At 39.1% G+C, this 22,075-nt stretch overlaps 1 protein-coding gene across 1 annotated transcript; it reads left to right on the forward strand.

Moving 5' to 3' along the window:
* Nucleotides 1-116: 116 nt before the first annotated feature.
* PDIA3 (protein disulfide isomerase family A member 3) lies at nt 117-22,050 on the forward strand (the record flags this gene model as incomplete). Its single annotated transcript, XM_084240720.1, has 13 exons — nt 117-283; nt 5,278-5,356; nt 7,436-7,553; nt 13,168-13,275; nt 14,480-14,609; nt 17,667-17,783; nt 18,084-18,209; nt 18,754-18,936; nt 19,540-19,648; nt 20,481-20,609; nt 21,112-21,191; nt 21,503-21,560; nt 21,733-22,050. 13 exons carry the CDS (start codon nt 117-119, stop codon nt 21,844-21,846), a joined length of 1,518 nt encoding a protein of 505 aa, XP_084096846.1. The 3' UTR covers nt 21,847-22,050.
* Between the last annotated feature and the right edge of the window lie 25 nt (nt 22,051-22,075).

A 22,075-nucleotide genomic window follows, 5' to 3' on the forward strand; every position in this document is an offset into this window, starting at 1 on the left:
AGGTCCGCCCGGACCAGACGCACGAGCGCAGGCTGTGGGTGCGTGGTCGCCGGCCCGGCCTTCGCAGACCCCGCCGAGCCCCAACCCTCCCGGCTGCCTCCTCGCACCTCGCCGCCATGCGCCTCCTCCGCTTAGCGCTGTGCCCCGCCGTGGCGCTGCTTCTGGCCGCGGCCCGCCTCGCCGCTGCCTCCGACGTGCTGGAACTCACGGACGACAACTTCGAGAGCCGCGTCTCCGACACGGGCTCCGCGGGGCTGATGCTGGTTGAGTTCTTCGCCCCCTGGTGAGGCCGCAGAGCTGGGGCCGGCGAGGGAGGGCTGAGTTGGGCCGGGGGCGAAGGCGCGGGAAGAGTTGGGCCTACGCAGTGTCTGCTCCCTGCACCATCCCGCCGGCCGGAAGGAGGCCGGCGGGTTGCTCACCCCACTGGGAGCTGGTCTGCCGCGCAGGTAGCAGAGAAGTAGGTGCTGATCGCCCAGGAGCGAGACCCGAGAAAGGAAAAATGCCCAGGCCCCTTGCATACAGGGCCACATCCTTGCCTCGATGCTCTTGCGGCACTTCCTATTTGCAGAGGGTTTAACCACCCCCCGCCTGCCTTTGGTGTGTTCACAGTTTCTGGGTGAGTCAGTGTTAATGCTCTGTGTTCTGCAGAAGGGGCATCTCAAGGCCTTGCAGTGCAAGCGAACGTTTTAACCAAGTGCAAGGACTCTGGGCCACCAGCTCTGCTTTTCTTCTTGCCCTATGCCCGCAAGCATTGGTTTCTAGCCAAGGTCACTGTGGCTGAAGAGTGGTCATAAATGCAATATGTAGATAAGTTGTTTTTTTTTTATCCAACTCATGGTTCACACTTTCTCCATTAAGGATTTCTCAGCACCTGCGGAATCCTGTCAAAAAGGATAGGAACAATAAGGTCAGAATCTGCATTGTCGTTTTAATTAGGGTTTCTGAAAGATGCCAAAAAAGAGAGAGTAACCAGTATTGGAGAAAGTAATCAGTGTTGGAGGAATACTCTGGGCTAATTTGACCGAACAAGGCGGAAATGCCTTAGGCGAGAAATAAGTTTAAATAAAAGTGGTAGATGGCACAGGGCAGATAGGATTTCTTGCTCAATAAACCTTGCAGGGAAAAAAGAGTGGACAATGCTTGGCATAGTTCAGCATAACCATGCTAATTGTTGTACTTAATTTTATCCTGCTGCAGTGATTCTTAATTAACAACTGTTTGTGTTCAAAAGTATCAGCAAAGCAAAGTATTTAACTTTCACTTGCTTCTAACTCTGGTCTTCGTTCTGCAGGGGCTACGCTGACTTGTTGAGGGTTACACTAGAAATCCTATAGTGAAGACTACCTGAACCAGAAGAAAGGCAGCACATTTTTTCAGCTTGTGGTAGATTTTGTGGCTGGGTCATTCTTGGCAGTGCTGATTACACATTATAGGTGGTCCTTATTCACCTTTAGACCTCATCAGTTCTTACCCAGCATGTAACCATGCTGTTAACTTTGAGAAGGTATCACTGTAATTAGAATGGGTGTATAGAGTTGTTGTAAAAACTGGGTAAAGTTTCTGTGACTACACGATTTAACATGGAAGTGAATTGCTGAAGAATTGTTGGCTATCAGACTGTTTAAAAGCCGTTTTTTATCCTATTGAAGATACTTTAAATTGTTGCTTTAAATCCTGCTTTAAATTGTTGCTTGTACTTACTTTAAAACTACATATCCCGTCTCTCACTAAACTATCCCCAAACTGGGTGGATCGCTGCTGTGGTGTCTGCTTTTAATTGGTCTAGGAGGTAAGAGCCTCCTCCCCAGTGCCAGCAGGAGTATCAGTTTTACAAACGAATCATTTGGAGTCTAGGAAAACTTGTATCCCGGTGAAAATGTCCTTAGTTCTTCAGCTATTTTTATTTATTAATACTTCAACTAGAAATGTTTTCTGACTGCTATATTCCTTTGTACAGAATAGTTATATAAATGCCTGTATTCAAAAGTAGTAGCTCACAGGTTAGATGGGCATAGTTTTTAAGCGTAAAAAGGGCCTGTTTTGGTGCTTTGCTTCTGTTGTAGGATTTTTTTTCCATTTCATCTTACAAGTGAATGTGAAAGGTTTTTTGGGGTCTTTTGGCAGTTGACTTAGACTATTTTCATTAAAGGAGTTTAATCATCTCATTTGTAATAATGAGAGTGCCTGAATTTCTCTGGGAAAAGAAATAACACTGTTTTGATGCTTTAAGCCCTCAACATCTACTTATGTTATAGATTTTTACCCTACCTCCCAGAACAGTAGTATTAACTAATATTTGATAAATAATTTTAGGATATAGAAAAAGACTATGTGGGTAGTATAAAATGAAATATTTCTTTTACTTGGCTTCTCTCACACACACACCCTCCCTCAATCGATCTTTTCAACAGAGTTTAGCTCAAAAGTTACTTCTTCCTTCCTGAACAAGCAATTGGTTCCTTCCCCCTCTATTGGGACCTAATGATACCATCTCTCAGACATGTTTCTGTGGGGAAAGGACTGTATCACCTTTTCTGTCAAAGCAAAAATAGTATTTGGCACTGAGAGGGAAGAAGTAATGATTGTTGGGTGAATATAAGATTCATTATTAACTACTAGGTGCTAACACTGAAGGTGGATGAGATTATTTGTGTTTTGATATTACCTAGGAGTAGATGAAGGAAGTTGTGATTAATCTTGATGATCACCTTCAAACTTCACCTGAGTTTCATCATTGGTGAATTTGAAGAGAGCGGTTTCCTTCAGCCTTTTTGGAACTTGTTTAACAAGTCTTCCCACTGGACATTTGATGACCTTATAGATTTTACCTATGCTTAGGGCAGTTTTCAGTTCCAGCCTTGCCTCTTACATACACAAACCCCTATACTTGTTCCCTCCCAGATTTGTAGTGATTCTTATTCAGTGAATGCCAGGGTGGGGCACGGACATGCAGGTTTTTTTAAAATTGGTTCATGGATATTTTTTATATGCATCTGGATTGAGAGCCACAGGTCTGTGTAATAATTTTATACTTTTTTTCTCTTAACATGTTTTAAGATCATTGGGGTAAAACTATTCTTAAATCTGTGCCTTAGCCTTTTTGACATCTTCAACAGAAATCTCTTTCTCTTTTGTTTTCCTCACTTCCACTCTGACCCCGGCTTTCATTATCTGCCATGTGAAATATATTATGTCTAAGTGGCTCTGTACTTATCTCTGCTTTCCCCCTTCCTGTCAGTCCTATTATTGCTGATGTAGTCTTAAATCACATGGAGGACATTTAATGTCTTTTAACAAAACAGAAAGACTTCATAGATCTCTATTCCTAGTAATTTAACCTTTGCTCCTTTTCCCCTTATCTAAAATATTCTGTCTGAAGCCTTACATCCTTAAAGGCCAGTCCCAGCTCTCTCTCTTTAATAGGTATTCTGTTTTAGCCTTAACCCTTTTTCTTGGATAAGTCAGTTATTAAGTCAATTGTAATTTTTTTTTTTGTTACAACTACATGCAAAAAATTTTAAATTTATTATGCAATATTAAAAGAATACAGAGGACATACTATCGTGTTTTATACATATCTAAGATACTGCTGATTGTGCAGGAAACTATTGTCTCACAAAGAAATGCTGCCATCGGAACTATGACACAATTGCAAGATACATCCCAATTTCAGATATGGTAAATGTGCTTTTGTGAAATACAGCATAAGGAATACCATTTATTTATGACACAGCTGAAAAAATTAAGCCAGTGGAGTTAAATCCCCTGTGTACCTCTTTCCCACCTATGTACTCCCATCCTGAATTTGGTGTAATGTTACTTGGTCCTTTTATACTTTTAGAAAATATGTAATCCTGAGCAACATCTAATAATATGGGCTTTTTGATATCGCTATTCCTTCATTTAAATTTTCTAATAATTATGTTTGAGTAGGACTCCTAAGAGCTTGAAGAATATAAACTCTTGTAGTTCTTTGTTTTAAGCAAGTTTTAGAGGCAGAATGTTTCTAAATTACTTATCCATCACTCAGAATAAAATTTGATAGCCAGCTCAAGTTCCTCTTGTGTTTTCTTCTTTTTTCAAATTCTATTTTTTGCTGTCTATGGGGAGGTTGCAGAACTACTCACCTTCTCAAAGTGATCCCTCTGAAACCCATTGGGTTTTGAATAGATGATGTACAGCTGGTGCTGACTTTACACTGATAAGAAGGAATATCTTCCCCTTCCCCCCAATTGCATGTACAGTGTACCTACGGGAATGATAAAATTTTCTGAGCAGAGGAACAGGTGTTTCTGATGGCCCTCTGGGAACATACTCCAGTTGACATAATGGTTTATCCTCTTTAGTTCTTATAACCAGGTGAATCCCATGTAGCTGTAAAAGTCAGATTTACCATTATAAATGTCATTCTAATACTTTGTTGAAACTCAGTTGAGAAGAAAAACTGCAGTGTCTTCTGGACCTCATTCCTTTAGCCCCTCAAAGTAGGTTTCTGGTAAGAGAATCATTGAAGGAAGGAAGGGAGATAGTTAATATTAACTTAGGTCCTTACAAGGTTTCAATTATATATCTTTAAGAATTACAATATTGGTTACCTAAGGGGGGAAAATGTGCCTTCCTTTGGGAAATGCTACCAGGAAAGGGATTATTGCTGTCTTGTCCTTCATTTTATCCTCATTAATTGTTCAAAAAGGCTTGAGCTCTTTCCCCTTTCATTGTTTTATTTTTTTAAAGATTTATTTATGCATATAAGAATGGGGGTACAGGCAAGAGGTGTGGGGGTGAGAGGATTCACCAGAGACAGAGGGGAGCAGCGGGTGAGTCAGGAGAGGTCTGCTGTGCCATGTGGGTAGCTCCCTGGCCGGGGAGCGAACTCATGGTGCAGTAGCTGTGATTAGCTTCATGGTGTGTCTTAACCCCTTGTGCTACCAGGGAGGCCCTCTTTCCCCTTTTAGAAGAGTATATTGCTGATTACAGGAGTCCCACCAGGGAGGGCCCCAGTTGTACTTCTAATTGAGAAAATATATGTTGTACTGGACTGAACCAGCCCTATAGAGACAGCCTCAGTCTAGAGATACTATTATCTTCTGAGATCTCTGGTTTACCCTGTCAATAATGGGTACTGTTCAGGTGATGATTTTGCTTTTGGAAGCAGCTCCTAGATTAAAAGTGGCACTGTAATTTGAGATTCTTCCTGGAGAAACAAGGTTAACAAACTTGTAGGATTAAACTGAGATTTTGACTTCTAAAAATACGTATATATATCTCTCTGCGTAGGTGTGGACACTGCAAGAGGCTTGCCCCTGAGTATGAAGCTGCAGCTACCAGATTAAAAGGAATAGTCCCATTAGCAAAGGTGAGTACAGGTGGATTCTTCACTAACGGAAATGAAGAATTTTATTTTTTTATTTTTAATTTTTTTAAGATTTATTTTTATTTATGTATATAAGAACTGGGGTATAGACCAGAGGAACAAGGGGTGAGTGGATTACCAGAGACAGGTTGGGGAGCAGAACAGGAAGAGCTCTTGAAATACACTGCTGAGGGGGGCAGCAGGTGAGACAAGAGAGGTCAGCTGCGCCATGTGGGTTTGCTCCCTGGCTGGGGATTGAACTCAGGTTGCAGTGGCTGGTGATAGCTTGATAGCTGAGACTGTAACCCCTGTGCCACCAGGGAGGCCCAGAAATGAAGAATTTTAAATTGTAGTTTGTAAAATTAATTTTAATTTTCTTTACTCTTAGGCTGCTAAGGAGAACACTACTTCCTTGGCTGCTACATCTCGACTATTCTATTAGTTAAGGTTTCAAAAGAGTGAAAGGAGTGGAACTAAGAAAATTATTGGCATAAAAGTGTATAATATATAGTAAATAACAATTAGGGGGCAAATGTGAAAGTAAAAGTACAATGATCAAGATTAAAGGAGGGTTTCCTAAACTGCTGTATGATATTGACAATGATGGGAATCAGAAAAGTATATGAGGGTGTTGATAAGTATATAACCAGTAGGACAGCTGTATACTGAATATTTGCTTTTACAATCAAGTAATACTTCCCAGGTTTTTTTCTGTAGTAAACTCATAATTGCTGTAGTCTAAAAGCCCATATACTCTACTGGCCTCAAATAAATAGCTTATACATATGTAGGACTGTTTTGCCAACTGTCTTGTGGTAACTTGCCACAGAAAATAAAGAATTCAGACATGATTTAATTTCTCTTGTATGATTTTGTGGCCTGTTAATATGGACATATTACTTTTCTGGACTGCAGTTTATCTTAGAGCCTTGAAATCATATCTTAGAATCTTAGGAAGATTGAGTGAGATAATACATACAAAGTAGGGCCTCCCTGGTGGCTCAAGGGGTTAAGACGCAACCTATGAAGCTATCTGCAGCCACCGCAGCACTTGTTCAATCCACAATACCCACGTGGCACAGCAGACCTCTTCTGACTTGCCCGCTATTCCCCTCAGCAGGGTATTTCAGTCAGTCTGCCTGTTCTGTTCCCCACTCTGTCTCTGGTGAATTCTCTCAACCCCCACACCTCTGGACTATACCCCAGTTCTTGTATGCATAAATAAATAAATCTTATATATATATATATGTGTGTGTATATATATATATATATGTATGTATGTATGCACACAAAGTACCTGTAGCATTATGGAGTAACTAAATAAATGGAAATTGTTTTCCTTCTTACTGATAGTTCTCACAAGATCTGTCATGTTATCCTATGGCCCAAATTCAGCCTAACTCAGCATATTTTAAGTATTCATACCTTTTCTTTTTTTTTTTTTAAAGATTTATTTATGCATACAAGAACTGGGGTATAGGCCAGAGGTGCGGGGGTTGAGAGGATTCACCAGAAACAGTGGAACAGAAAAAAAGAAGTGGAGAACAGAACAGGCAGATTGACTGAAATACACTGCTAAGGGGAGCAGTGGGCGAGACAGGAGAGGTCTGCCGCTCCATGTGGGCCACCTCCCTGGCCGTGGATCAAATTCGTGCTTCAGGGGCTGCAGATAGCCTCATGGTGCTGTGACCTAACCCCTTGCGCCACCAGAGAGACCCCCTTGATGGCAATTATTATCAACATAAGTGACTTAGTAATTTAAGTGATTTGTCCTCCACTTGTTATAAGGCAGAAAAAAGGTGAAGACCATTGCTTTATACAATAGAAGTAACCACAGCAGAATTTGAAGTCATTTATATGTTTTTCATGAGGTACAGGAATCTAAATTTTAAAGAATTCTTCAGGTGATTCTGATGTAGCTTGCTCAGCACCTGTCTACCTTTAAAATCTGATATTCTGTGGCGTGTATGCCAAGAAATACTCGATCCTTTTATGATTTGACCATTCCTTCTACTTTATGAATATGGGAAGACCCTGCAGTATGCATTTAGATAATAAATGGTTCATGTATCTTAATCTTAGGTTGATTGTACGGCCAACACAAACACATGTAATAAGTATGGAGTCAGTGGATATCCAACCCTGAAGATATTTAGAGATGGTGAAGAAGCAGGTGCTTATGATGGTCCTAGAACCGCCGGTAAGGATCCTGAATTACATTCTCAAAACTGAATTTGATAAGTGCCCTGATTTTTTGTAGTGGGAACACAACATTTTTCTGTACACTATATTTTCATTCTTAGAGATTTCCCATCTAAGAGATCAGTTTGGTAGCTAACAAAGACCTCTGTAAATCAACAGACTATATAACTAATAAAGAAATTGCTCGAGCTTGAGTTTCAAGGTCATCTTGATATTTTTTCTTTTGACAAATATTTATTGAGTAGCAACACTACACCAGATATTCTAGATGTGTATTGGTGCTTGGTATTCATTGATAAATAAAATAGACAAGGTCCCCACTCTGTGGTGCTTACATTCTGAGGGATGAGGAGAACAAGGCAACAAACAAGTTTAAACATATATATAGAGATAACTGCCTCACGTCCATTAGAATGGATACTATCAAAAAGCAGACAGAAAATAATAACTAAGGATGGAAGGAAAATAAAACCCTTTGCACTGTTGGTGTGACTGTAGATGGGTACAGTTACTATGGAAAATCTATAGTGGTTCCTATGAAAATTAAAAATAGAATTACCATACAGTCTACCAATTCTGCTTCTGGGTATATGTGCAGAGGAATTGAAAACAGGGTCTTGAGAACTTAAATGTTTATAGCTGCATTATCCGCTATAACAAAAATGCAACCCAAATATCCTTTAATGAATCAGTTAACATACAAAATGTGATATATACATGCAATGGAATATTTAGCATTAAAAAGGAAAGATGGTCTTTTTTTTTTTTTAAGATTTTAATTCGTACAAGAACTGGGGTACAGGCCAGAGGTGTGGGGAAGGGTAAAAGGACTCACCAGAGATAGAGTGGGGAGCAGAACAGGGGGATTGACTGAAATACACTGCTGAGGGGAGCAGTGGGTGAGTCAGGAGAGGTCTGCTGCACCATGTGGGTAGCTCCCTGGCTGGGGATCGAACTCATGCTGCAGTGGCTGCAGACAGCTTCATAGACTGCATCTTAACCCTTTGCGCCACCAGGGTGGCGTAAGGAAAGATGTTCTTATATGTGCTATCACATGGATAGTCTTGAAGACATTATGCTTGAATCCTGTACTATTTCTAGGTAATCATTCAGAGACGGAAAGTAGAATGGTAGTTCCCAGATACCATGTACATAATTTAAAGCACAAGATAAATTCAGTCAGTAATAAGACTGTTACTTTTTTTTTTTAAGATTTTTTTTTTTTATTTATGCAAGAACTGGGGTACAGGCCAGAGTCGCGGAAGGGTGAGAGGATTCACCAGAGACAGAGCAGAGAGCAGAACAGGCAGACAGACCGAAAGCACTGCTGAGGGGAGCAGCGGGCACAACAGGAGAGGTCTGCCTCGCCATGTGGTATTCTCCCTAGCCAGCCGGGAATCGGCCACAGAGGCTGCAGACAGCTTCACAGTGCTGCACTCAACCCGTTGCGCCCACCGGGGAGGACCAGTAATAAGACTGTTAAAGGAGAAAAATAAGATAGGGTGCTATGGTTGGAGTTGGGAGAACCACATAAACAGAGTGATCAGGGAAGTAAACATTGAGCTGAGACCTAAATGCTTAGAAGATGCTAACCATAGGCCTTCCAGGCAGAGGGGAAAGCAGGTGCAAAAAAGCCCTGAAGTGTTGCTGAATTAGATGTGTTCAAAGGACAAAAAGACCATGTGGCTAGAGTATAATTAGTAAGGATAACAGGTGAAATTTGAGCAGTAATTGAGAACTGTATCCTGTAGTTGAGAGAAAATATTTTTATATGGCTAAAAACAGTTGTATTTTGAGGCTGTCAGATAATCAAGCATAGTTTACCTTTTTATGATGGAAAACAAAGAAGGAAAGGTTTCAGTTGAGGCATTTTAGGTATTAAGAAATTTTTTCAGTACATGTGATTATTACCCTCTAGCTAGCATGGTCCCTGCTTAATTCTGATGCCATCTTCAGACTGTTTAACCTTAGGAGTTTTTCCCTGGCTGTATACACAGCCTGAAATCATCTTTCCCTGTTGTCCATGACTTACTTTTTGTCATTCAGGTTGTGGCTTAAACTTTACCTTCCAAATACTTTACCCAGGTCACCAGACCTAAGGTGCCACCATTTTCTCAACACATCATCTGAATTCTCTGTATAACACTATTATATGATTTTTTTTCTGTATGACACTATTATAAAAAGTTTAAAAGTTGTTTATTTGGAGATTCAGTGTACTATTTATTTGCAGATTTACTTACACTGTAAGCTCCAAGAGAGAGACACTTGATTTGGTTTGTTTACTACTCTGTCCCCAGCAACTATACTCTCCACATGTAGTAGATAGTTATTCAATAACTTTTGAGTGCATGAATAAATATTTTGACTCAGTTGACGTGATTTAGCCAATACTCAAAGTTTGATATGTTTAAGTACAAAAGGTAAAATAAAGCTTTTCTTTATGAGCTTAAAATCACTAATGAAGAACCCATGTTACCATTCAGGTTTGTTTTGTTTTGTTTTTTAATTTATGGTAGTGTTAGTAATTAGAGTTCTTATTTTTCCTCTGAACTTGGACCAACCTTAATTAAATTGTGGCTGAACCCAACCGGTTTGCTGTTCTCACTTGCATTGCACCAAGGATTCCTTAAAGTTGAGAATTCTCAGCCTCTGACTATGTCAGATGTTTGACTATTTAGGATGGATTATTGTGTTCGAGTACTCCTAGGTACTGTGTTGTTTGCCTTCCTACTTAAACCGGTTACTCACACTCCACTTCTATCTTCCTGAGAATTTTAAATGCTCAGGGAGAAAAGTAACACTTTCATCATATCTCTTGAGGTAAAGTTCCTTTCTTTTTTTTTTTTTTTTTATAGAGGCATGCTTTATTTATTTGTTTGCTGGTTTGTTTGTTTGTTTTTGTTTATACATGCACTGGGTACAGTCAGAAGCGCGGGAGGGTGAGAGAATTCACCAGAGCCAGAGCGGGGAGCAGAGCAGGCAGAAGGACCGAAGTACACTGCTGAGGGGAGCAGCGGGCGGCAGGAGAGGTCTGCACGCCATGTGGGACCCTCCTCTGGTGGCCGGGGAGCAGCCGGGGATCGAACCGGCGCCGCAGAGGCCGCGCGCAGTTTCGCAACCCAGCGCTCAACTGCTGCGCCACCGGGGAGGCCCTAAAGTTCCTTTCTTTTTAAAATAATTTTTAGTGACATAATGTTGCACTACAAAATTATGTAAATTTCAGGTGTACCTCATTATAAATCAACATCTTTATGTATTAAGTTCACCACTGAAAATCCCAGTTGTTCTTCATACAGTTAATCCTTTACCCCATTTGCCCATCCTCCTTCCCCTTTTTCCTTCTGGTAACTACTAATTTGATTTTACTATTTAAAAGTTCATTTTTGTTTGATTTCATTCATTATTTTGTTTTTCTGAGTACCACATATAAGTAAAATTACACAGTATGAGGTAAATCTCTTTATAGTAACTTATCTTGTATAGTAATAATCCCCTTGAAAAATAAGCAATTGTATCCAGTTTCAATTAATTTATTGATATAGCTCCTCTGTGGAGAGTTGAGGAAAACATTTATATATATATATATATATATATATTTTTTTTTTTTTTTTTTTTTTTTTTTTTTTTAAAGATTTACCCATCCATGTATACAAGAGCTGGGGCACAGGCCAGAGATGCAGGGGGTGAGAGGATTCACCAGAGACAGAGTGTGGAACGGAACAGGCAGACTGACGAAATACACTGCTGAGGGGAGCAGTGGGTGAGAGAGGAGAGGTCTGCTTCGCTATGTGGGTTCTTCTCTGGCTGGCTGGGAATTGAACTTGTGCTGCAGAGGCTGCGGATTGCTTCATAGTGCAGTGCTTAATCCCTTGCACCACCAGGGAGGCCCGAGAAAAACATTTAAAAAGAAAAAAAATTACTGGAGAGAGGAGGAAAAAACAGTTTTAGAAAAAAACACAAAATAGGGTCAGAAATATTGAAAGGATTAAACAGTACACTCTTCTAGTCAATTAGCAAGTCATAGTAGTACTGAGGAGAGAAAAGGAGTGGAAGAGGTAAATATAGAGAAGTAACATTACCTCTGACCTTCCTCTTTGAGAACTTTGAGTCTATGAATAATTTGAATAGATTCCCAGAAGAAAATGAAATAATGGTCTGTCAATTAGCTTAAAGGGCAAAACTTGTTTTCTTGTTTTATGTGTGGTTATTATTAAAAACATTTTTTATTTAGCCCATTTTACTTCAATAGGAAATGGGCGGGTCCTATACATAAAATAATTTAATTTATATACTACATATATAGTTAAATCCTTTTTTGTGTTACTTGAAAATAAGAGATTTGTTTAGTCAGTTTATTTGCAAAGTGAAAGTTGGTTGAAATTGTTATGTGCTAGGTATTATCCTTAGAGATAAGAATATATCAGTGAGCAAAACAGATAAAAATCCCTGGATTTTACTTCGTAGTGCAGAGAGATAAAAATAGTTAGGATGGAGTGTATTAATTAGATGGTGGAGTGTATTTAGATGGTGGAAAGTGCTGTAGAGAAAGATAAAACAAGCAAAGGAGTATTGGAGGTTGAATAGGTTTAGTTTACAATGGATTAATCAGGGAAGGCTTGTTGAGAAGATGACATTTGAGGGCCTCCCTGGGGTGCCCGGGGTTAAGCACTGCACTGTGAAGCAATCCATAGCCTCTGTAGCAGGAATTCGATCCCAGGCTGGCTAGAGAGCAACCCACATGGCGAGGCAGACCTCACCTGTCTCGCCCGCTGCTCCCCTCAGCAGTGTATTTCAGTCCGTCTGCCTATTCTGTTTCCCACTCTGTCTCTGGTGAATTCTCTCACCCCCACCCCTCAACCTCCCGCATCTCTGGCCTGTACCCCAGCTCTTGTATGCATAAATAAATAAATCTTAAAAAAAAAAAAAAGATGACATTTGAGCAAAGCCTATAGGAGGCAAGGAAGGGATACCTAGAGAAAGCATATTCTCGGCAGAAAATAATATGCATAAAGGCAATATTTAATATGAATCATTAAAAACACTTTAATACCTCACTGGTAGGATTATAAAAATTTAAATAAATACATTTTCTTTTGGGGAGCAATTTAACAGTTTTAAATCCATGTATTCTGACACAGTGAATCCACTTGGAATTTACCCTAATATTCTGTGCAAAACATTAGTACAAGGTGGTTTATTGCAGAAGCATTTGTAACAGTAACTGTGACTGGTTAAATTATGAGAGGCCTTACAAAGAATCACTTTGGAAGGATAAAAAAAATTATGCACTACTGATATGTATATATCTTGATACAAATTATCTCTAAACTTTGCTAAATTACAAAGAAAAAATGCAGAATAGCATTATGTGTATGCTACCACTTGAGGAGAAAAGAAAAGAATAAATGTAATTTTGCTTGTTTATGCAAAATATATCTGGAGGGATATTAAAAAAAAAAAATGAAATCTTACCCTATGGGAAGGAAATTGGGTGACCAGGAAGAAGGGTGGAGAAAGTTTTCATTGTATGCCCTTTTGAACTTTCTGAGTCATGTGAATGATTGTCAAAAATTATAAATTTATGTTACTATTATCTTTCATCTTTTAAGATGGAATTGTCAGCCACCTGAAGAAGCAAGCAGGACCAGCTTCAGTACCTCTCAAGACTGAGGAAGAATTTGAGAAGTTTATTAGTGACAAAGATGCTTCTGTGGTGGGTAAGTGGCAAATATTTGATTATGCTATAAAATTATCAACTTGGTTTTAAAATCCCTCTCTGAGTAAGCAAAGTTAAAACAATTTAAGAAAACTTGAGTGCAGTTGAAAAGACAACTCAGAATTAGGTGAGCATTTCAAGAATGTGGGAAATTTTGGTGATTTTTTTTTTTTTTTTATGAGTGGCTTTGTATTCTTGTAGATGGCTGAATTTAATTTCAATTGAAGAACTAGAATGGGGGGGGGTGCAATTGTATGGGCAATATAACCAAAATGAAAATGCATACATTGTGCAAAAATGAAAAATGATGTAAGAATTATATAAAATAAAATATTAAAAGAGAGAACTAGAATAAACTTAAGATTTTTCACTTAAACTCTGAGACTTAAATAATAGAGTATTTAAGATTGAAAATAGCATTTTATGGGAAGGAGAGGAAACAAGTAATAATAAGCCTCTGCTATTTTCACAACTATAAGGGAATTAAGAATTTAAGATCAAATTGGTAGGATTTGTATTATATCCTCATGGCAGTCTTTGCTTTCTCAGGTGTTGCAGTATCTCATTTTATCCTTATTTCTTAGGTGTACTTTGTGTTACTATTAAAAACTTTATTCTCTGGCAGTAGAAGATGGTTTTGAAAGTTTGCTTAAAAGCTGTCTAACAATGATGTAAGAAAATAAAATAAATAAAAAATTAAACAAAAGAGCTACTTTTCTGGGGCTGCTATTCTGGATTTTTATATTGCTGTTTATTTCATAAGGAGTTAACCATAAGCACATGTTTCAAGCACATTTCTAGATTTGATGTACTAAATGCAAGTAAAATATAGAAAAAATACGTTGAAGTGATTTACAGTTTGACATTACCTCATTTAATCCTCTGATATTTGAAATAGTCCCTGAAGCTCTGAGAAGTTAAACCAATTCCCCATATTTATTCAGTTGTGAAAAACTAGAATTAAGACTTGAATCCTAACAAATCCTTTCTGTTAGCTTCATCAAGTGTTTTTGTTTCTTTGTTGTTTTTAAGCGTAGAGGAATTATTCTAATCCTCAGTATTTTGTTAAATATCCAGTTCTCCTATTTATCCTCTCCTTGTCTGTCTAATATAAGGCTTTGAATAATAGAAGAATTATAGAATTTTAACTATGTCTCAGCACTTACTGTTTATTCCTTCGGTATGTTTTGACATTTTCTATATAGGTTTTTTCAAGGATTTATTCAGTGAAGCTCACTCTGAGTTTCTAAAAGCAGCCAGCAACTTGAGGGATAACTACCGATTTGCACACACCAATATTGAGTCTCTGGTGAACAAGTATGATGATAATGGAGAGTAAGTAACTGAGTTTTGAATGCCCTTGTAAATCTCTGGACCAAATACTAATTGTGTAAACTGGTGGAATTTTTTTTTTTTTAAGTTTTTCTAAAAGGTTTATTGAGCACTTATGAGGCACAAAGCGAAGTCCTAGAAACTGTTGTTGCTTTTGAAGGCTTTGTAGTCAGGTAGACAGTGAATATATGTAAAAATGTAAGTGTAAATGAGCGTTATAGGTACTATGATAGAAATAAATATAGGATTGCTGGTAGTAGAAAGGAAAGAGTGTGTTTTTTCTTAGGGGTTGGGAAGTAGTATCAGGAAAAATTTCATAGAAAGAGATCACTGTTTGAGGTATGACTTGAAAGATGTGTTTCTCGAGGCAAGTTATGGCAGTTAAAAGTATTCTAGACAGAGCAGGAGGAGTAAAAGCCCAAGATATGAAACAACCTAGGCATGTTGTGACCTGTTGTACTGCTGGAGTGTTGTTTGTAAATGAAGTCATAGTGAAAGGTACAGAGAGCAAATTACAGAAGACCTTAAGTGCCATATAAAAAAATTAGATTTTATTTTCTGGTTTGTCGAGAGCCATTGAAAGACTGAACTAGATTGCAATGTGATTAATTTGTGTTTTAGAAGTAAAGTCACTGGCACCCATAAGTATAATATGGGTTCTTGAAAGGGGAATGGCAAGGCAGTTAAAAAGTGGGAGTCTAGGGGCTCCCCTGGTGGCGCAGCAGTTGAGCGCTGGGCTGTGAAGCTGCCTGCAGCCTCTACAGCACTGGTTCGATCCCCGGCCACAGGCGAGGGTCCCACATGGCGTGCAGACCTCTTTTGCCCCGCCTGCTGCTGCCCTCAGCAGTGTATTTCATCAGTCTGTCTGTTCTGTTCCCCTCTCTGGCTCTGGTGAATTCTCTCACCCTCCCGCGCTTCTGACTGTACCCAGTGCTTGTATAAATAAATAAATAAATCTTTAAAATAAAATAAAATTAAAAGTGGGAGTCTAAATTAAGGCAGTATTGGGAGTCTTGAAGACGAGGGAGTATATATAAAAAATATAAATAATAGGGGCCTCCCTGGTCACACAAGGGGTTAAGTCACAGCACTATTGAGCTGTCCCCAGCCACTGCAGCTTGAGTTCAGTCCCCTGCCAGGGAGCTAACTAATCCACATGGCACAGCAGACCTCTCCTGTCTTGCCCTCTGCTCCCCTCAGCTGTGTATTTCAGTAGATCCGCCTTACCTTTGGCCTACACCCCAGTTCTTGTATGCATAAATAAATAAAAATAAATCTTTAAATATATATATATATATAAATAATAGGGTTTCATTTTCCTAGCCATATGTGAAAAAGGCTAAATCTAGATTGTGAGTCTAGGTTTCTGAAGAGTTGAATGACTGGGCCAATGAAGAGTTATCTTCAGACTGAGAAAAAAACAAAGAGAAACAAATTTTGGGTGAATGGTAAGTGCATTCTATTTTGGCACTGAGTTTGAGAGGTTTTTTGTTTGTTTGTTTGTTTGTACAAGCACTGGGTACAGTCAGAAGCACGGGAGGGTGAGGGAATTCACCAGAGCCAGAGCGGGGAGCAGAGCAGGCAGAAGGACCGAAGTACACTGCTGAGGGGAGCAGCGGGCGGCAGGAGAGGTCTGCGCGCCATGTGGGACCCTCACCTGGCGGCCGGGGAGCAGCCGGGGATCGAACCGGCACCACAGAGGCCGCGGGCAGCTTCGCAACCCAGCGCTCAACCGCTGCGCCACCGGGGAGGCCCAAGTTTGAGAGGTTTTTGAAACATTCAGGTGGTCTCATTTTATCTAGTGGACAATTTGATAAGTGAGACCAGAAATTCAGGAAAGGTTGTGAATTAGAGCTAAAGATGTAGAGGTCATTCACATGTAAATGATTATTGGAATCATGGGAGTGGATGAATTCACTCAGTATTAGCATTTAAAGTAAAAAGTGTCAAGCACCTGTGTTACTTACATTTAAGAAAATATGTAGTGTTTACTACAAGCCATTTGCTGTTATCTATTCCTTTCAACAACTGATGAGATAGATCTATTATTGTTCTCATTGTATAGAGGAGAAAGCACACAAACAGGGTAAGGAATGTTCCTAGCTTCACACATGCAGTAGGTGACAGAGCTAAAAATTTTTTTTTTTTTTAAGATTTATGTATGCATACAAGAGCTGGGTACAGGCCAGAGATGTGAGGGGTGAGAGGATTCACCAGCGACAGAGTGGGGAACAGAACAGGCAGACTGACAAAATACACTGCTGAGGGGAGCAGCAGGCAAGACAGGAGAGGTCTGCCTTGCCATGTGGGTTGTTCCCTGGCTGGCTGGGGATCGAGCTTGTGCTGCAGAGGCTGCAAATTGCTTCATAGTGCAGTGCTTAACCCCTTGCGCCACCAGGGAGGCCCCAGAGCTAGAATTTAAACCTAATCTGACTGCAGAGTTGATAGGCTTGAACATGACGCTCCACTGCCTTTTATTTATTTATTTATTTTTTAAGTGTCAGTTATTTTTTTTTTTAATTTTTTATTTTATTTATACAAGAACCGGGGTACAGTCAGAAGCGGGGGAGGGTGAGAGAATTCACCAGAGCCAGAGAGGGGAATAGAACAGGCAGACTGATAAAATGCACTGCTGAGGGGAGCAGCGGGCACAGCAGGAGAGGTCTGCCGTGCCATGTGGGACCCTCATCAGCAGCCGGGGATCGAACCAGCACTGCAGAGGCTGTGGACAGCTTTGCAGCCCAGCACTCAACCACTGTGCCACCAGGGGAGGCCCTCCACTGCCTTTTAGATTGAGATGCATCAGGTATATAAATGGATGTGCAATTTACTTAAACCCTCACACCCAGTAGTTGTACTTGAGATTAAGGTAGTTATCACCTTAGTGTTGATGAGAAGGTCATGTTGTCAATTCCATGGTCTGAGAAAAGGGTCCTTAATATCCTTAAATGATGATTGTAAGAGTAGTAGCAAGAATAGTCTGAACTTTAAATAAAAGATTGGAGACAGTCCTTCTGCCATATACCTACCAAGACTTTCTTTCCTTTTTTTTTGTTAAAGGGGTGTTACCTTGTTTCGTCCTTCACATCTGATGAACAAGTTTGAGGACAAGTCTGTAGCATATAAAGAACAGAAAATGACCAGTGGCAAGATTAAAAAATTTATCCAGGAAAACATGTGAGTATCTCTTTATACCTTGTTTTGGAATCTTGGTTTAATTTTAGTTTGTTTACTTTAGTTATTAAGCAGAGCCATTGGGTTTAAATAGTCATTCAAGGAGGGGATTGTGACCATAATAATTGGAAGTTTATATTAAAGCAATATTGTATTTTCCCTAGAACTGTTGCGGACCTGTCAGATATATTATTAAGTACCTATCCTATATTTTGAAAATTTCTCACCTTCTAAATGCTATCATTTAATTCTATAATACAACTATAAACCTGAAAACTTTGATAATGGATTATTTCCTTTCAGTTTTGGTATTTGCCCTCACATGACAGAAGACAATAAAGATCTGATACAGGGCAAAGACTTACTTATGGCTTACTACGATGTGGACTATGAAAAGAATGCTAAAGGTTCCAACTACTGGAGAAACAGGTGATTTAAGAATTATTTTCCCCTTTGTAAATAAGTACACTCATTGCTTACAGTTAAAAAAAAGCAAGGTGTGGGGGGCGGTATCCATTGGCTCCAAAACAACATTTGAAACGAACTATTTCCGAATCTATTGGTAGTATTTTCCATAGGTTTTTTTTCTTGCCTTGTGACACCATTCATTCCTAACCTCCTGGTAAAAGATGCAGATGTGATCTAAAATGTACCTTAAAATACTGTGTCTGTTTGCCTATTGAGCTTCTCGGTGCATTTTAGTTTTATAAATTATCTTTTTAGATCAGTCATTATGCCTATGATACTTTATAGTATATAGCAAGATTCAGTGGGAAAGGGCTGTTTGGGTTCCACCAACTTGGTAGTGGCACAGTGTAATCCTGAATCAGTGCCCAGGAACGCAAGATCAGATTGATTGCATCAACTGTAAAACATCCGTCTACACTTTTGCTTTTGGAGCCTTTTGCTTCTTGGTCTGAGAAGTACTTTACCACCCTATATAGTCTTGCTATAAATATCTTGTTTTCCACAGAGTGATGATGGTGGCAAAGAAATTTCTGGATGCTGGGAAAAAACTCAACTTTGCTGTAGCTAGCCGCAAAACCTTTAGTCATGAACTTTCTGATTTTGGCTTGGAAAGCAGTACTGGAGAGATTCCTGTTGTTGCTATCAGAACTGCAAAAGGAGAGAAGTTTGTCATGCAAGAGGAGTTCTCGTGAGTTAAAAGTTAATATGGATTTGGGATTTGATTCAGCAAGGAAACTATCAAAGCCTTTTATACTAATGATTTATAAAGAGAACATTGGAATGTGAAGATGGGTCTTCTAGTCAAGACTATCATTATTTTTTTTCTCAGTTTAATTGTAGGTACTTTAAGGATTGTGATCCTTATGAATTCTGAAAATTTAGCAAAAGGATTGGAATTATTACATGATTGTTTCTATTATGCCATTACATTGTATGTAGATAGAGAACTTTGGACTCTCTCTTTGAAATGGATGTGATTTCAAACTAACCCAGCCCCATCCCATTCCAACATGTCTTCCTTCTTCGAATACCACATTGGCCTAAAGTAAAGTCTTCCTTCTTTCTCATCCACAGAGGACACACTTGAAATACAAGGAGATGTTGGTTTCTTGTTTAGTCAGTAGTTCTGCATATTGAGAGTTAAGAGCCCTATCCTTCTTTTCTGGCTTTCAGTTTCTCTTTAGCCTTGAAATTGAAGCAAATATTGAGAAACTATTCTATGAAATTGTTTTTAATCTTCTCAATGATGAGAATAAATTAACAAACCTAACTCTTGTTTTTCCAATTGCAGGCGTGATGGCAAGGCTCTTGAGAGATTCCTCCAGGATTACTTTGATGGCAATCTGAAGAGATATCTGAAGTCTGAGCCCATCCCAGAGAGTAATGATGGACCTGTCAAGGTGAGGCTTACAGCGTCACCAAGCCTCTAAGTAGCTGCCCCTACTTTCTCTTTTTCTCCACAGTTTTATTGGGGTTTAAATGACTTTTCTTTTCTCCAAGAACACTGGGTCAAAATGAAGACTATTGATTTTTGTGTTTTGTTTTTGTTTGTACTCACCTCCCTGGAGTCATAAATAAGCATTGGTAGAGCTCATAATAGTCAGTAGGAATTAGGGTAGGAGTATAAAACTTTCACAGAATTTTCTGATGACATTTGTAGGAGAACTAGGTTACTCTTCAGGACAACAAGATATCCTCTAAGAGTAGTTTTTAAATTGTTGCTCAGAGATAATTTTTTTTTTTAAGATTTAATTTTATTTATGCATGAAAGACTGGGGTGTAGGCCAGATGTGTGGGGGTGAGAGGATTCACCAGAGACAGAGTGGGGAGCAGAACAAGCAGATCTACTGAAATACACTGCTGAGGGGAGCAGCGGGAGAGACAGGAGAGGTCTGCTGTGCCATTTGGGTTACCTCCCTGCCAGGGATCAAACTCATGCTGGAGTAGCTGTGGATTGCTTCATAGTGCTGATGCTTAACCCCTTGCGCCACCAGGGAGGCCCCAGTTTTCTGTGACTTTCTAAACCTAGTTTGACAGGTGATAGACATGGAATGAATTGGTTTCTAGGGGAATGGCATCATCTTTCATGCAATCCATAAACGTGATTTGGGTTTACATTGATATATTTTCGGTGGCAACACATTAAATTTTAGAGAGGTGAGCCAGAAACAAATACAGCTCATGAATTTATTTTTCAGCTTGCCTTACCAACTAGAGAATCTTGTTTTCCAGGTAGTTGTAGCCGAGAATTTTGATGAAATAGTGAATAATGAAAATAAAGATGTGCTAATTGAATTTTATGCACCTTGGTGTGGTCATTGTAAGAATTTGGAGCCTAAGTATAAAGAATTGGGAGAAAAGGTAAGTCAAAACCATATTGTGAAGATAAATGCATTCACTAATTAGTTACCCTAATTATTACTAGTTTAGTATCTTAACTCCTGGTAGAGTGTTTTTCAGCTATCTACTAACATTCTGCTGACATCCCCCCAAGTTGCCCAGGTCCTGTGCAGTGCCTATTTTAACTTTCCATTGATCAGATTCAATCTAGTATCCAGGAATTTTGGTGATGGTTTATATGATTCCATTATGTTCCTTCATCTTAAAACATTTGGCTCTGTCCTTAATAATCTCTTAATAGGCCAGGTAAATTTGAAGGTGGCTGTATATAGGAACTGAGAGAGAGAGAAGAAAACAGAGGCCATGTGGAAGGTTAGATGCTATGTGCAAGAGTCACTATGCCTATCTGAGCAGCAACTTATCTAGATGTTTGAAGAATAAAATTGTTTTAAGTCCTAAATTGTTACATAAACCTCAGTCACTAAAAACTAAAAATGTTAAGATCTAACCTTTTTATTAACAGCTCAACAAAGATCCAAATATTATCATAGCCAAGATGGATGCCACAGCCAATGATGTGCCTTCTCCATATGAAGTCAGAGGGTAAGTAGATAAAAACTAATAAAATTGTCTGGGCAATGAATAGGAAAAAGTGGACTTATAAACCATTTCTTAATTGGATTTGGTTGGAAGGTGGGATCCAGCTGAACACAAAACCACTGATATCTTCCTTAGAATTCTGCAGCATGAGCCCACATGATTGTTACAGATTTTGTGAACTCTTACTCCTGAGTTGTGATAGGATATAACTTAGCCACTGTTGAAGAACAGTTGATGTGATAAAATTTGGATATCATAAGAGAGGTTATTTCCTGGAACAGTTATTTATTTTTTTTACTGTTTTCTTTCCCTAGTTTTCCTACCATCTACTTCTCTCCAGCCAACAAGAAGCAAAATCCAAAGAAATATGAAGTAAGTGCATTATCTCATTGCCCCACAAGTAAATACACACACATACTTGTACATATCCAGTTCTGTGGGTTTATTTAACTAGAAGCTCTTTAAATGCTTATGGTCAATATATCTGTTGAAGGGAGGAAAAATACAGAGTTGATTAAAACATTCAAAACAATTCTGTTTTCAGGGTGGCCGTGAACTAAGTGATTTTATTAGCTATCTTCAGCGAGAGGCTACAAACCCTCCTGTAATCCAAGAAGAAAAGCCTAAGAAGAAGAAGAAGGCACAGGAGGATCTCTAAAACAGCAGCCAAACATACCACTTTGTGAATGGACTGTACCACCATGATGGGAAAACCATTGGGGAGGACTGGGACCCATATGGGTTTATTACCTCTCAGCCCTGAAAGAACAGATTGGATATAATCTGAATCCTGTTAAATTTTCTCTAAACTGTTTCTTAGCTGCACTGTTTATGGAAAAACCAGGACCAGTTTATGTTTGTGGTTTTGGGAAAATAAATGTTTGTGT

This window comes from Talpa europaea (assembly GCF_964194135.1).
Source record: "Talpa europaea genome assembly, chromosome: 8".
NCBI classification, from domain to species: domain Eukaryota; kingdom Metazoa; phylum Chordata; class Mammalia; order Eulipotyphla; family Talpidae; genus Talpa; species Talpa europaea.